The following is a 15305-nucleotide window of genomic DNA, read 5'->3' as shown; positions in this document are numbered from 1 at the left end:
CCTCACGTTGCTATACGTTTTTTCGCTCTGCATATTTCTGCCTTCCAGATAGTAATGCAATTAAGCACAACATTTTTTTTTTCACCACAAAATTGCTGAAGTAGATGTAATTAGGGAGTACATGTTTTGATGAGGAGAACAGAACTTATGGAATATCCATAAACTTGTATAGTGTAGAATATCCACCATAGAAAAGACACATCTTTTGTTTGTTTTTCAAATATTTCACAATTCATGTATTCATTTTTGGTAAATGCATTGTTTGAGCGTTAAATTGTGCAATATAAAATGTTATCAATACAGTATAGATTCGTAGTTTAAGCAGTTACAGTTCGTATTGCTTGTCCCTGCAGGGTTTGTGGAATGTTGTGTCTCACCAGCTATGCTCTGTCTGAGTGATTATGAGTGAGCGTGGGAGAGATCAGTTGTCCACTGACTTCACATGTTTGAGTCAACCTCAAAGCAGATGGCTCGTCACATTAAGCACTGCACACGATGTTCCAACAAATATTGTTAATTTAGTTGACTGGAAGATTTATGATCTTGTATCTGCACGTCATTGTTTTCATATTGTTTCTTGAACATTGTGCCATGACCAAACCACAGTCATGTTTTGTACAACTGGGGGACACACAACAATTCACTTGGTTATAAAAACACAGCATGTCCCTCTCCCATCCCACAGCACAGTGGACAAAGCAGAGGCTTCCAGAGAAAGTTTATAAACTTGTGGTGGCATTCGCATCAGTGTGAAAACTGGGTGCAGCACGGTGCGTCACAATCGGCCACGATCAGTTACAATGGAAATAAATAATTCATGATGAAGGAAATGAGTCTAATTAGCAGGCAGTTTGGGTCCTTTGATAAAGCTGAGGACTTATTCTGTGAAGGGCAGGAAGCTCTGTCATCAGTCAGCCCTGAACAGATTAGCATCTATTATGAATGAGGGATGAGCACCCTGGTGAAACCAAGTGTGTCCTAGAGACAAACTCAATAACTCCTGCAACGGGACAAACTTCACCTCCCTGTTTCCCTCCCCCAGCAGGCTCCATACACCCTGGGTACCGCGGGGCTATTGTATGCAGGTACGAGCATGCTGCTGCGGTGGAATTCCCAGCCCCTCTGTCCGTCATTCTGACAGCTGTGAAAATACATTCGCCATGCAGTATTTAAAAGCATCCGCTGCGCTCAACAGCATTTGAACACAAAAGGAACCTATAACTCAACCTCTGCCCTCGGGGCAAGCATGTGCCCTGTTTAAGCATTTTGGAGAGTTTATTCTCCAACTTTAAAATAGATTGAGGTCTCATTATTATGTTTGTTTGGGTTTTTTTGCACAAGATGATATTTCGTCTTGAAGTAGTAGTGTATAAAGTAATGCTCATTGTGGTGGGAAGTAGACGTAAAACTTCTAGAGCTGAGCGATGTCATATTTCCTTTCTCTGATGAGAGCCAAACACAATGAGGCCCAATTAGAAGCGGGTTTGGAGGCGCCATGTGTGAGGTGGCAAGGACAGGCGAAGGCCCCGGTGTCAGGGGGACACGGGTGGGCGGGGTATGCCTGTCAGGAGTGCATTGGGAAAGATAACAATAAATGGCTAATAATGACACTTAATGAGCTTGATTAAGTTGATTTGTTATGGAAAAAAATGAAGTAGCAAAGGGTGGATGTAGGCGATGTAATGAGAGATTCATTTTAATAGATAGGAAATTCTGTAGGGGCTTCAACACAATGGGACTGGAGGGAAAATTAGTGTAAGGTACAAAGGGATGCTAAATTAATTCTTACCAGACATATTTTAGATAATTACAAAAACGAATACCAGCCCTCATTCAACCAAGCACACGTTGACTATGTTATGAATTCCAATGTACTGTCTAAGCATACTGTATTTCATACATATTATAGTATATACCAGATGGGTTGATTATTTTGAATACACATATTCAAACTTACTTGAGAGAACAGGAGAATGTTCATATGTACAGTATGAATATATCTAAATGGCATTATAGATGCAGTGATGACTGCCAGGTAATTATCTCTCCCACACAGAATGGCGAAGGCTACAGAATTTCTCTCATTTCATCTGATAATTGTCTATGAATGGATGGGAAATGTTATATACAGTTCATATAAGCTCACTTTGCCTCGCACAATACCAGTGGAAGTTATTACAGTCTCGACAAGTTCCTGAATGACGCCGTAAACAACATGTGATATCATACAAAGTTTCCTCGGCTTTGAATATGCCTCTCCCGATTTTCCATCGAAAGTGACAGAGTCAGATGAAGGGAAGTTTAATTAAGTAAGAACCTGTTGAGGAAGATTTCCAATCATGGTCTTCAGAATGAGAGCATTCACTGTATTCATCTTCAGGCGATATCCTCTCTCTTTATCCAAGAGTGCACTGGAGTTCTCTAGAGGGACCCCAGTTAATTGAATACATTAAAAGAGAGCGCCGGAGGCTTTATTTATTTTTCTACTTTTCTTAGATTTGTTTAAAAGAGACCAACTGCTGGTGTTTGGTCCCTTCTAGAGTCTAATGGTCTCTACACTGGGAGTGGTGTGTAGCAGTGGCTAGAGCATAGGCTCAGTGTAATCCAAAGTCTTATTTATTCATGTTGGACCCTGGAGAAAGACTATTTCAAGCATTTGGCAATCATTCAAGTGCGCAGCTTCACCATTACCAATATTCCCATATAGCTACTGCATGAACATGAAATGCCATGAGGTTTTGAAGCATCCATTACGGTTTTACAATGTCGTTACTTAGTCATTATTATATAGCTAAACAGGTATACGATATGATTGACATTACCACACATTGCTTCACCATAATGATTTACCATAAGTATACTTCTTATATGCTGTGCTTGTCTGTGAAAAGCATCTATGTTTACTGATAGGCCCAGATATTGTGATGTCATACTGTATCATGTGTGAAAACCAGACCATAGACCTTCTCCCTAGAGGACACCAGATCAGATCCCAGGTCTCTGGTCATTAGTCATTATGCTCCTCACCAGCATCGTCACATTCATCACAGGGACGCAGGGAACGTACTCACAAGTGCATATGCATGCACATTACTAACATGATGTACAATTCATCTTAGAGGAGTCAAATTAATTTCCCTAATATTGCATAATTGCTCATTTTTGTCACAATTGGCTACAGGTTTTACCCAATAATATGTGTCGTACCCTGCTACCAGAAGGCAAAGGCCTATGTACAACAGATGTTGTCATAGATTGTATCATATGATGTATGATATCATAAAATATCATACATCGTGTTATCATAAAACCATCACCCAAGAAGTAAGACTGAATATTTTTTATGGCCCCTAGTGTATTCAGTACCGTTGCAAGTAAACTGTAAAAGTGAAAGTAAAGTAAAGGATATCTCTTTACTGTTGAAAGAGGTCTTTGAACATCAATCGACCTGGCCACAATTCTCTGTGAATATGTAAAACACTGTAATTTGAGGATTGAGATCCTTTTTAATAAAGGAACTAGAGCGAGATTCAAAATGAACGTGGTGATTAAGAGCAAATGTGCCGGGCATTTATATAGCAGGACTGGAAAATAATGAATAAAGATTCATGCTTTAGACCCAAATTTTAATTTTGCACAAAATGTGCCTGATGTAGGCAGCATTTAATCACCTTACTGACAGGAGTAACTGCTTTCATTTAACCTTGACTGAAGATCATGAATTCTAACGCGTTTAATTGGATACATCATTTAACAGAATGAACAGAGCAAATTCTCCCCAATTCAAAGGCTCTGATTGACAGACAGTGGCAGTAAGGCCCGCCACAATTAAAGCTGATCTGTATTCACTGCCCCTGTCACCCAGTACCATAAGTGATGTGACTCTGTTTGATCATAGCTGCAGAGAAACTTTGCTGAACTTCACCTTGTTTTGAAAGGGGCTCGACGCTGAATGAAAGGCGAAGGTTGTGGGGGACCCTTAAGGGCGAGGACCCACACCAGCCTCCTGGGTACTGATGCTGCGTCCCTCCCACCTCTGGCCCAACAGCTGTTACCATCCTGACAGGGACATGACAGCATAAAAGACAACATTGGAAGTCTCACCCCATTATGTTTATTATCACCATCACTGGCTTAATTGAAATGTTTCAAAATCAGGAAAATGACAATGCCGTCTTTCCGAGACATTGGAAATAATGACTTTGTCTCATAGCCCTCTGCAGACAATTGCCCCAATGATGTGAAAAACTGTGTCAAGTGGCACACAGTGAAATGTATTGCAGACACTTAATTGTTTTCTTGCCTTTGACTCCAGAGAGAACAAATGTAATCTGTGAGCCAGACAGTTCCTCTGTGTCGGAGCTTAACCAGCCAAAGCATGTGTGGTTAAGCAGCCAAGCTCCAGGGTTAAATTTCATATTTTGCAATTATCAGGGTTTTTTTTCTCTAACAAAAATGTAATGCATTATTTAAATGATCATAGCTTTGGGATGTTTTCGGAATAGTAAGCAATACATTGCCTCCAGGACGTATTAAGGTAGCTAAAAAAATCAACATTTGAATGACAGTGACACACATACTGTATGTATACCTACCGGCAAGCATGTAACTTTATATAAAGTATCTAGACATTTGTGTAATATAAATCTGCTAGAGATGAATCATCTCGTTTTGAAGGGGGCCCTAAGACAACAAAACACACATTACAAATATTTTACGACATGTCATACCTGATCTGATCAATAAGAAGCTCTTATAACAGAGATGAGATACTATACAGTAAGCAAGCCTACAGTGTGTTTTGTAAACAAACCTCTCTGGTATGTCCTTGGGAACAATCCATGGATGTTGCAACCGAGAATCTGAGGGATGACATATCGTTTCTACGCCAGCTGGAGTGGATCAACGATGACATTTAGGAACAGAAGAAAGGCATGTTAAAGGAAATGCATATTAAGGAGACCAAATCAGACCCAGTCAAATGTTGTTCATTCTCTTCCACCACAACAACACAAACCATGTGTGCTGCTTTTGGTGGTGAAAATAATGTTAAGATTAGAGAGTGGTCTCTGGTGCTAATTGTCTAAGGGCCCTTTTCTTTCTCTGCCATCAGTTTTACTTTTGAAGGGCTGCCTCAAATGTTGTCGCTGCTTTTTGTCAACTGTTAGCTTTGGAGACATTGTTTGATGGTAACGACCACGACAGAAAGATTATTTCAACATGTGTGGTAAAACAGATGTCACATAGTGTTCCTCAGGGCGGCAGTTGGAAATCAGATTTAGAAAATGTGCAGAAACTTGTTTGGAGGAGTTTGACAATAGAAGGGAGGAGACCTCAACCTCACAGTTTGAGTGCATACATTTGTTTAAGATTTGATACATATGTTTATGTATTTTATTTGATGTATGTCCAGAGAGACACAGTGTATGCTTTCTATTGGTGCCTCTCATGCTTGTTTCATAACGCTTGTTTCATACTAAAATAACAGATATCCAGGTAAAGGCCTAAGAGTCAGGTCCAAGGCCAGAGAGACTTGTATGTCCAGTCAATGGAGGAGTTGGTCAATCCGTAAGGTTACTTTATTGGAAGCATCGCACCCTCTAGTCTCTCTACCCTCTCCCCTGTAAACCTGTGTGGTCAGTCACCGTGGGGTAATGAAGACAGGAGATAGATATTACAGGGCACAGGAGCATGCATAGGTGCTTTCATGACTGATTGATATTGTTGGGTTTAAGACTATAATATTAAACAAATGATCCATTGAAAAGTGGAAAGGGCCATAGGAGTGGTAGAAATCCTTGGTATAGGAAAGGTGACTGCTACTGTAAATATCCATAGATTTTGTGTTAACAGAGGGGTAAACTAACACCAACTGATATAATGAGACACTGTACTGTATGCATATGTATGTATGAACGATTGTTTGATTCAATTATTTAATTGAATGATGCTCTGCTTTTCCTCAGGTAAGATAAAAGAGACTTTTGATCGTGATCTATGATGTTGGGATGTTGGAACAAGGATTTGCAATTTATTGATGTACGTGTCACACCACAACATAATTCACAAACATTCCTAGTGTCAATTATCAAAGTATTTAGTTGAAAACATTGAAAGTGATTTTCTAATATGTCCTCAGATTCCTTTATGGCACACCAAACATTTTGATTTTGTTAAATGTTTACCTCCACAGAACAAGCATGAAGGATAGCATTGTATGCATTACTCTGGTCACCAGTCAAACACTAACATTGCTTCTTGCTTTTGTTTTTGGTATTATTCACAGCACTGAGGACATTGCAACAGTTTCACAACAGGATTTATATGAGACATAATTATATCATCCCTGCAGTTGTTATTTGAATGGTCCCTTTGACTAGAATAAACTGCTTTGTTTTTCAGTCATGTTTTTCAGATGGGAAGACAGTGATCAAAAGTAGTGACCTAACTCATAAATACTGAACACTGCACAGATATATGCTTTGCATGTGCTTTGGATTTGTTTGGACAGAGTAACTCAGTATGCCTCCTTTGAAGAAGCTGTATATGATACTGCTGTCCATTTGCCTGTGCTCTGGATTCATGACCAGCAATGAATTGTGTGTTGTAGGCTCTGGAGGAGAGAGTTAATGAAGTAAAAATTAATGAAGCACGTGAGCACCACCAACTCATGGCTGTAAGCTCCTCCATGCTCCCCTTCATAATGTATGATCTCAATAAAATCAATCCAATGTACCAGTTCTCACTTAAGGTAAGATTAGATTTACACATTACGGCCCTGCACTCTCCTGGTTATAATTACCCCCCTCCCACCCTCCTTCTACCAGGGCCAGAGTGGGCTGCTGCTGTTGCTGCTGCTGCTGCTGCTGGACTATCATCTCCCTACTGCTCCTCTGCAATTTAATGTGAAGTTTCACAAGGCTGTGCACACTGGCAATGTCATCACCCTCTCAGGCCTGGGTTAGAACACTGTGTGTGAGGCCCTCACCACAGGGAAGGACAGTGAGGGCAAAACAACCAGACCAGTCCCTCTCTTCCTCCTCTTCTTCGGCTCTGAGTAACACAGACCATACCCCTCACAGACATAAACTAAAGCTGAGGTAAATATATATCTGTCTTAATTTAGCAATGGTATACTATGAATTTGGGAATACACTACAGTTATGTACATACACAGACAACATAGTCAACATTCATGGGAAGAGGGATACTGCTCTCCTTGAGCTGATACTGTGTCTAGTATGTTTATGCTTGAGGGTAACTGTGGGTGATATGATATGATATGATAAGACGTCTCCTTTACTTTAACAACTTAGAATAAGATTATTTACAAATGTTGAAAGTTGAAGCTATTAAAAAGAATGCGGTGCATTCCACAGAGTTGCCTGTATTAGAGCTCCCCCCTCAGGAACCACAGGGAACAGTGTGAGGGAGGGAGTCGTGGACAGAAAGACAGCCATTAATGATGGTGGTCATCCTATTCTAATCCAAACAGGAAACAATATAATAATATGTTTGTATTCATATTTTGGTGGGCAAACATGATCATCAAATGCTCTCTCCTTGAGATTTTCTGGTTATAGTGCACTGTTGTTGTGCAATTAGATATGTGTCTTATACGATTTGATACCATGTCCAATTTATTTCATTTTATTTTGATTTTTATGAAAGTATGACTGAGGGGGCACTTTCATATGACATACATCAGAATGAACCTTGGACAATTCAAATATTCATGACATTGAAGTACATTTGTCTTACAGTGAATGCACCCTCAGTAAACATCAAGTAGCTTTACGGAAGCATGCAAACGTAACAGAATTGTCAAGTTCAGCTGCCTGATGTGTTTCCTCCTCTGTGAGGAATTCTCTATTTATAATGTCATCTTATCACGCTCCCTTTGAAGGCAGTAGCCAGTGCACTTATGCCTTCCTTTGTTAGGGTGAGTTGGCAATTTCCTCAGAGATGGAGCAACTGCAGGCAGCCTCTTTCTTTGATAATGTCCCTGACACCTGGACCAAACTGCTGTTTCCATCAGCGAGCAGGCTGGAGCTAGAGCTACGAAACATGTCATAAGCCTCCTGCCACCCGGAGTCACTAGCTGGGCATCAACAGCACTCTCTCCACTCCAATTTACAGGACACAAGAGGTCAGAGGGAGAGGAAGATTCTAGTCTGGAAACTTCTGTCTGTGATAGAAATTGTCAAGTGCTACTCTGAATGTATGAATCCCCTATAGCAGAATGTCCTCTCCTGGTTTTCCCTCTGAGCTTGTGATCCAGTCGGTACTAACATAGACTGACATGTCAAGCTGGTTATTAAGCAGCAAGCTGGAAAGGGTGTTTATTGCGGAGGCCTGACAGATGTATTCTACATGGTAATTAATCTTTTGATTTTGACCCGCATATCCCATTGCGATCATGCCCTGTGTGTTCCATTTATGCAGCTTTTCATCTGGCTCCACAACAATCACTAGAAACCTGCAGGACACTCCAGACAATTAGCAATTTGCAACCCTGCAGCCATAATGAAAATATCAGTCAATCAAACTAAAAGAAAATCACCATGCAAAATCCTTCTACAGTGGCTTCGTATTCAGTACCCAGACCCCTTCACTTTTTCCACATTTTAAAATGGATATACAATACCCCATAATGACAAAGCGAAAACCCGTTTTTAGAACTTTTTGCAAATGTATTAAAATTGAAATAGAGAAATACCTAATTTACATAAGTATTCAGACCCTTTGCTATGACGCACTTAACATTTCCTCAAATGCAAAAATGTTTTCAACAAGTCACTCAAAAACTTCAATTGAGTCCATCTGAGTGCAAGGATAATAGTTCATGTGATTTCGGAATGAATATCTTTTGTTTTTATAGTCTCTGGTTTGCATAAGAATCAATTACACACTGTGCGGATTAGGCTGTCACTACCAACTCAGTACATTTCTGAATTGTCTCTTGATCCTGACAAACTCCCCAGTCCCTGCCGGTGACAAACATACCCATAACATGATGCAGCTACCATTATTCTTCACACAAGGGATGGTTTGGAAACTGCATTGCATGTACTGGATTTGCACTGAATGTAACGATAAAACACAAATAAACACATTTCCAGCCACTTTCTTTGCTGTATCACTTGAATTCATTGTTGCAAACACAATTATGGATGTGAGATAGATTATTTTTTCCATTAAGGGATTCCTTTTGGCCACTTGGTTATAGAACCATTTTGTAGAGTGGCTGAGATGATGTTGTCCCATCGACTGTGCTTTTTCCTCTCCGCCATTCAACTTTGTAGATTTTGTCTCCCCAGGCCTCAGGGTTGCATTCCTGAGCAGTTTTGTTCCTTTCCATTGGCTCCGTTTGTAATGACAACCTGATCCACACTGTGTGTAATTGATTCTAATGCAAATCAGAGACTCTATAAAAACAAAGATATTAATTCCAAAATCACATGAACTGATGGACTTCAACTTATTGAGTCACTTGTTGATGACATTTTTGCATTTGAGCTCATTTTAAGAGTGTCAGAGCAAAGGATCTGAATACTGATGTGAATTAGGTATTTGTATATTTCAATTTTTATAAATTTGCTGAAATTTCTAAAAACTTGTTTTCGCTTTGTCATTATAGGGTATTGTGTGTGGATTGATGGCAAAAAATACTTTCCAAAGCCACTGTATACAATCCCTAAAGCTGCATGATAATGATAACCAATAACCATACCTCCAGCATCACTGCTCACAACCCAGCTACCACAATCTATCTAAAATGTAGTTAACAAGGTTGTCATCATTATTGCTCTCACTCCTAGAGTGCTACCAGAATAGGGCATGTTGGGCTGGGGGCCATCTGCAGTCTGTCTAAAGGTCCAATGATGTAGTACTGAGTGGACAGGCCGGCCCAGGGCTCTGTGTTGCTGCTCAGTGTGGCATGGCACTCAGGGCACTTCAACCCCCAGTCCCTCCTTACAGGTACCCGCCAGCCCGCCACCGTGCGCTACTCATTTACTGCTACACTGGTTTTCATAATTAGCGCCGCAAGGCCTCATTAAATCCGCTCTAATGAATAAATATTGTATTTCATAGCCTGATTACCAGATCAGCTCAATGCTTGAGCGTCGTAAACAATTATTTCCCTAAATATTCATCACCCCAAAGTGGATGATCATTGGTATTTAATACTGGTATTTTCAAGTGCATCTTTATTATGCTAATAATAGTTTTCGAAACATTCCTTTTTGAGGGAGAAAAACAGAGATCCTTGATAAAAAAGTAACATTTCTTACCAGTGTGATGAGATTGTGTTCTAATGTAAGGAAAGGGAGGATGAGGAGCTGAACTTTAAAGCATAAAGTGACTTTGTTGTTACTCTTTAGTTTATCTTTAGTTCCAAGGAATGGCTGTTTCTATTCTCAAGATCCGCGCGCTTAGGTCCAATCATCGCTCAAATTTCCCATTGACGTTAATGCAAGATTTAGAGTTACGCGCGCGGATGTCGATTTAGAATTCAACCCAAACTGAGAAGCCGTTCAATCAAATCCATACCAGTTTTTTTATTTGTGTACTGCCCTCAATTCAGGTGAAAGGGAGTTTCTGGGCATGACTTCCTGCTACTTTACCCGTTGGATTTAGGACTTCAAACTGACTGGTTAGAAATGTGTGATCAAATCATAATTATGGCATGTGAGAAATTTAGTTGAGTGGGAACTGAACAGACTTTCAGAACACCATGCAAACTGACAAAAAATAGCCTCCAAATGGAGAACTAGTGCACTTATAATGCAGTCGAAATCACACCACTCATGTAATCATAAAAGAGCAACTATCCTACCAAACTAGAAAAGTGTTGCCAAAGGATGTCATGCTGTTCATGAGTGCACGCTCTCTGTAAACTGCAGGTTGAATGATTTCCAAAGGCTAAACGGCAACAAGCCAACCAAGGCTCACCATATGACATTTTCTGTGCACTATTATACCACTGAACAGAACATACAGGCTATAACATCATTGCCATTTGAGTGACATCTTAAGAACATTACTATTTGCACTATAAAGCGTCATTGGAAAATTAGAGGAAAAAGACCAGAGCAGAGCGAGAATGTGCTTTAATAGGATAAAATGATTTACAGGTATGAGATTCCCATTAGAGTCTGCTAATTGTTTCCACACCATTAGTGACAGTTATCTAATGAAGGATTTAACCAGGCGCTGTAGTATATCACACAGTTCCTCTCAACTCAGGCAGGGGAGGGCAATGCCCCCCCACTGCCCTTTCCACCCTCAGCCTCAACCTCACTAGCATTATGGGACTGTGGAGGACTACTGAACAGAGTCCTGAGGATCAGTGTGACATTGTAAAGAGAGAACATACTTGCTTGGTCTAACAGCAGACTAAAAACAGCATGCAAATGTTATTCAAGTTGAACGCTAATTGTCTTTAAGCAAACATGAATCAGAAAATACATGTACAGAAAATATTACATTTTAAGGGGACAACCAACTTAAACATTTCTTTTTTCAGTCAGAACTTGCACGTTAAAAAAGTGAGATGGCCATTAAAGCAAACTCAGATTCAGCATAAAAATCTAGATATTTTCCCTTGACAACTATTTCATAGCTAGTTGCATCACCTGAACTTTATACATTTAAAACAATGTAAAATGGACACAGGATATTACATTAAGCATCATTTTCAATCAATTGATCTTTAGCTTACACATGAACTAGAGAAGAATAAGCATTGTGCATTTTGAAATACAAAAAAAAAGGGCACAGATGAGAACTTGTCAATCAGGTCCAGAGTCAGCAGGGGAAGGAAGGCTACACCACTGACATGATTCACTGGCTCTCCGCCAGTTCTTTCTTCAGACTGCAGAGGAAAATAAGAGACATTTAATTCCAAAATCAAGTTTTCAAATCAGCAATACGCTAGTAACATAAGATGAGGGTCTAAATACATGATTAGAAAGGAAGTAACCTTTTCAGGTAGGCATGGGCATTGTCATAACCGTGGAATTTCGCCAGGTAGACCAGCACTCCAGTGGCACAGCGGCCCTCTCGTGCTCTGCAGAAGCTGCAGTTGCAGATTCCCCTGCATGGTGGACACAGCCACTCCTGCAAGAGAGCAAGACATCATTTCAGACTGCATTCGCTTTAGATAATATTCTTTACAAGCCTTTCTGTATGCTGATACATATGACATGTCTCCGGTTGCTTCTCTAAGGAGAGCAGTTCTCACCGGGTCCAACAGGGCATCTTGGACCTCCTCTCCATAGCGGTTACGGAGACATGGGCCACAGAACTGACCCCTCACTCCCACACACTCGGGGTTGCGGCAGTTTGTCTTGGTGTCAATTGTCTTCTGGCGGCACTGATGGCAGGTGGACCCCTGAGAGAAGCAAATTAGAGGGGGAGCATTTTTAGACTACAGCATCTTAGTATGTTGCATATTCATAATGTGGCCAGCATGATCAGAGATTGAGGGCAACTACGTTACTCCACAGTCAACTGCTTCCTCTCATGTAAGAGAATAGGAACTTACGGTTGCCCTGTTGTAGACCTTCTCCCTCACGCTGTGGCAGATCAGGTCCAGCTCATCCTGGGTGATGTCCTCTACTGGCCGCACCACGTGAGGGATGGACAGCACACCATTGTAGCTGCGCCGACGAGGTTCTCTCTGGAATGCATAGATACAAACATCAACATGGACAACATAACATTGCATTTCTATACATTACACACAATGTCACCAACCAAACCTATGGGCAACACCTTCATTCTGTGTGACTCACCGGCTCATCCTCCCAATAGCTGTTCTTGCGCACCAGGCTAAACTTGTCATCAAACTCCTCCTCAGGAGTGGGGCTGGGAGGCCCATCCACCAGGGAGCGGGAGCGAGTGTGGGGCCGGGAGGAGCGCTCAGGGCACTTCCTGCGGGGACCTGCAGGGGCTCCCAGAGACTGGCGTGGGGCACGGCGGGGCTAAAGAGGAAACGGAAAGATATTCAATAAAATAGTCCAATACATACAAATTAAGCTGTCTGTCCCTTCAAATAAAATCTTCTCAGCTTTCTGAGTGGATGAATATTACAGAGTAGCTCCATTTATATCTCACTCACCACGTTGAGCATGCCTGGCATGGACATCCGTCTGGGAAAGAGCCCAGGCACCTTGTTCAGCTCTGCCATCAACTTTGCAAGCTAAACGAAAAAGAATGGAAAAAGAAAAGTCAAATTAGTACTCAAGTCTCTCAGCAATCTACAGCCTTTGCCACTCATCTGAATGAGACCATCATACCATAGCTTTGTTCTCTTTGATGTTGAGTGCCCTCTTGTCCATGAAGTTCTCTCCCTCCTCAGTGTCAGACTCCTGCTTGGGCTCCTTGGGCTGTTGGAGAGGCTCTGAAGCAGGCCTCTTCCTCTGGCCCCCTCTCTTGGTGGGGAACTTCATGGCAACCGTCAAGGTCTGGGAGCGCCGGCCCCTCCGAGGAGGCTCAACTGACTCAGAGTCAGAGTCCACATTCTGAAATGCAGAGTTAGTTTGAGTAAGCATTCTATACCATATTGTTGGAGGGAATATATCAACTGACTTATTACCCCCCCACACACACACACAATTCTGTATCCATATTGACTCTCGTCCACAACCATTGATACATGATATCAAGGTACAGCTTTGAGTTGAAACTCACCATTGCACTCATTTCACTGTTGAAGTCATTGAGAGGCTCCTCCTCGGTAGTTGCCTCAAACACCTTGGCTTTCTCTGCCACTCGCTTAGCTTGTCTGAAGCTACTCCTCTGTGAAAAGTGTAACCACACCCTTTAGTTTCATTTAATTTATAGCATACAGTAGATGTGCAAAAATGGTAGACACTGATTGTAATAGCATGGAAACTTGGCAGTGACTGTACCGTGTTTGCAAAGCCTCCATCAGAGCCAAAACTATCACAGCTATCATCAGAGGAGGAAGAGGATGACTCCATTGGCACCAAGGGAACATTCCTGAAGCTCCTCAGGCTCATCCTGATGGGGGATGGGGGATGGGGGGCCTGCTGCACCTGGAAATAAAATAGGCAAGTCATGTAAAGCTACATGGAGACAGTCCCTTCAACACCACACATTTACAGTTTGACCCTCCCCCACCCCCACATAACTTTCATCCCAGCTGTGGCTGCTAGGGCTGGGCTGGGACAACAGCCTGCACACTGCAACCCCAAAGACCTTGGATAGCCCTGGGAGACTGACGAACTATGGTCAGAGTAGACCTTGCCATGGTCATTCACTTACTTTGATGGTGGATAACCCTGGCATTTCAACTGGCAATATTTTTCAGCACCTTTCTACAAATAGTAAAGTATGAAAGTAGCTATCTTGTCTGTAACTAGTTACAAGCTGTCGGCTTGCAATTAGTATGAATCAAAACACAGTACTAGTTAGGTAGTTTACAAAATTCCTGGTTTGAAGCAAAACAATGGTTGCGTGTTCTGCATTGCAACTCTCTTGCAGCTACAACCACACTCACGTCGATATAACTACCATTTAAGTAATTAAACTGTAAAAAGACAGGCAAAATCTTTGCAATGTAATAGTTCTTACCTTTGAGCGAGTAGGACGCATTTCGGTTTCTTGAAAAAGTTTGTGAAAGCACACTCAATCAAAGCGTGTGTACAAAGTTCAGTAGTCCTCTTGTATCAATGGAAAACTCAGCCGAGTAGCGGATGAGGTTGTTCATTTCCCGCGCCAGGAAATTGTCCTGACAGCTGTATAAACGTATGTGTGAACAATACTGAAATAAAATAAAATCTGAATTCAGAAATATTTGAAAAAAAAACCCAAAAAACAACAAGGTTTTAGAATATTTAACTGCCACTAGTAACAAAGCATATTTCTGTGGCTACAAACCCCGTCCCCCTGTTGTTTCATACGCTTGTAACCTTTCAAGTGCTTTGCCGTGGCGCGAAATTTTGGCTTGATGATTTGAATAAGGGGCGGATTATTGAAAAATTACACAAACTTTATATTGATCTTTCCCTTATTATTAAACAAATTGACAGAAAAGTACATACCGATATAAATATTAAATGTTATAATACATTTATACATAAAAATGTCTATAAGAAAGATGATTGAAGACCTCACAGGCTGATGTAAATATGTGTAACCTTTCAAGTGCTTCGCAGTGGCGCGAAATTGTGGCTTCATGATTTGCATAAAAGGCGGGTTGTGGTCATACATGTATGTCTACGGTTGTGGTCGGTTTTGTTACCCTATGAGAAACAACACAAACTTCATGTTGA

The 15305-nt window shown here is 41.1% G+C and overlaps 1 protein-coding gene across 1 annotated transcript; it reads right to left on the bottom strand.

Annotated features, from left to right (window-relative positions):
• Window positions 1–11107: 11107 nt before the first annotated feature.
• cdca7a (cell division cycle associated 7a) lies at window positions 11108–14724 on the bottom strand. The gene is made up of 10 exons (XM_083681666.1): window positions 14605–14724; window positions 13920–14066; window positions 13699–13806; window positions 13305–13529; window positions 13127–13207; window positions 12801–12989; window positions 12551–12685; window positions 12248–12397; window positions 11987–12123; window positions 11108–11878 (listed from the first exon to the last, which is right to left on the bottom strand). Exons 1-10 carry the CDS (start codon window positions 14623–14625, stop codon window positions 11848–11850), a joined length of 1224 nt encoding a protein of 407 aa, XP_083537792.1. The 5' UTR covers window positions 14626–14724; the 3' UTR covers window positions 11108–11847.
• Window positions 14725–15305: the final 581 nt, after the last annotated feature.

This window comes from Argentina silus (genome assembly GCF_951799395.1).
Source record: "Argentina silus genome assembly, chromosome: 12".
In the NCBI taxonomy this organism is placed as follows: domain Eukaryota; kingdom Metazoa; phylum Chordata; class Actinopteri; order Argentiniformes; family Argentinidae; genus Argentina; species Argentina silus.
This window is presented reverse-complemented; position numbering and strand designations above follow the sequence as displayed.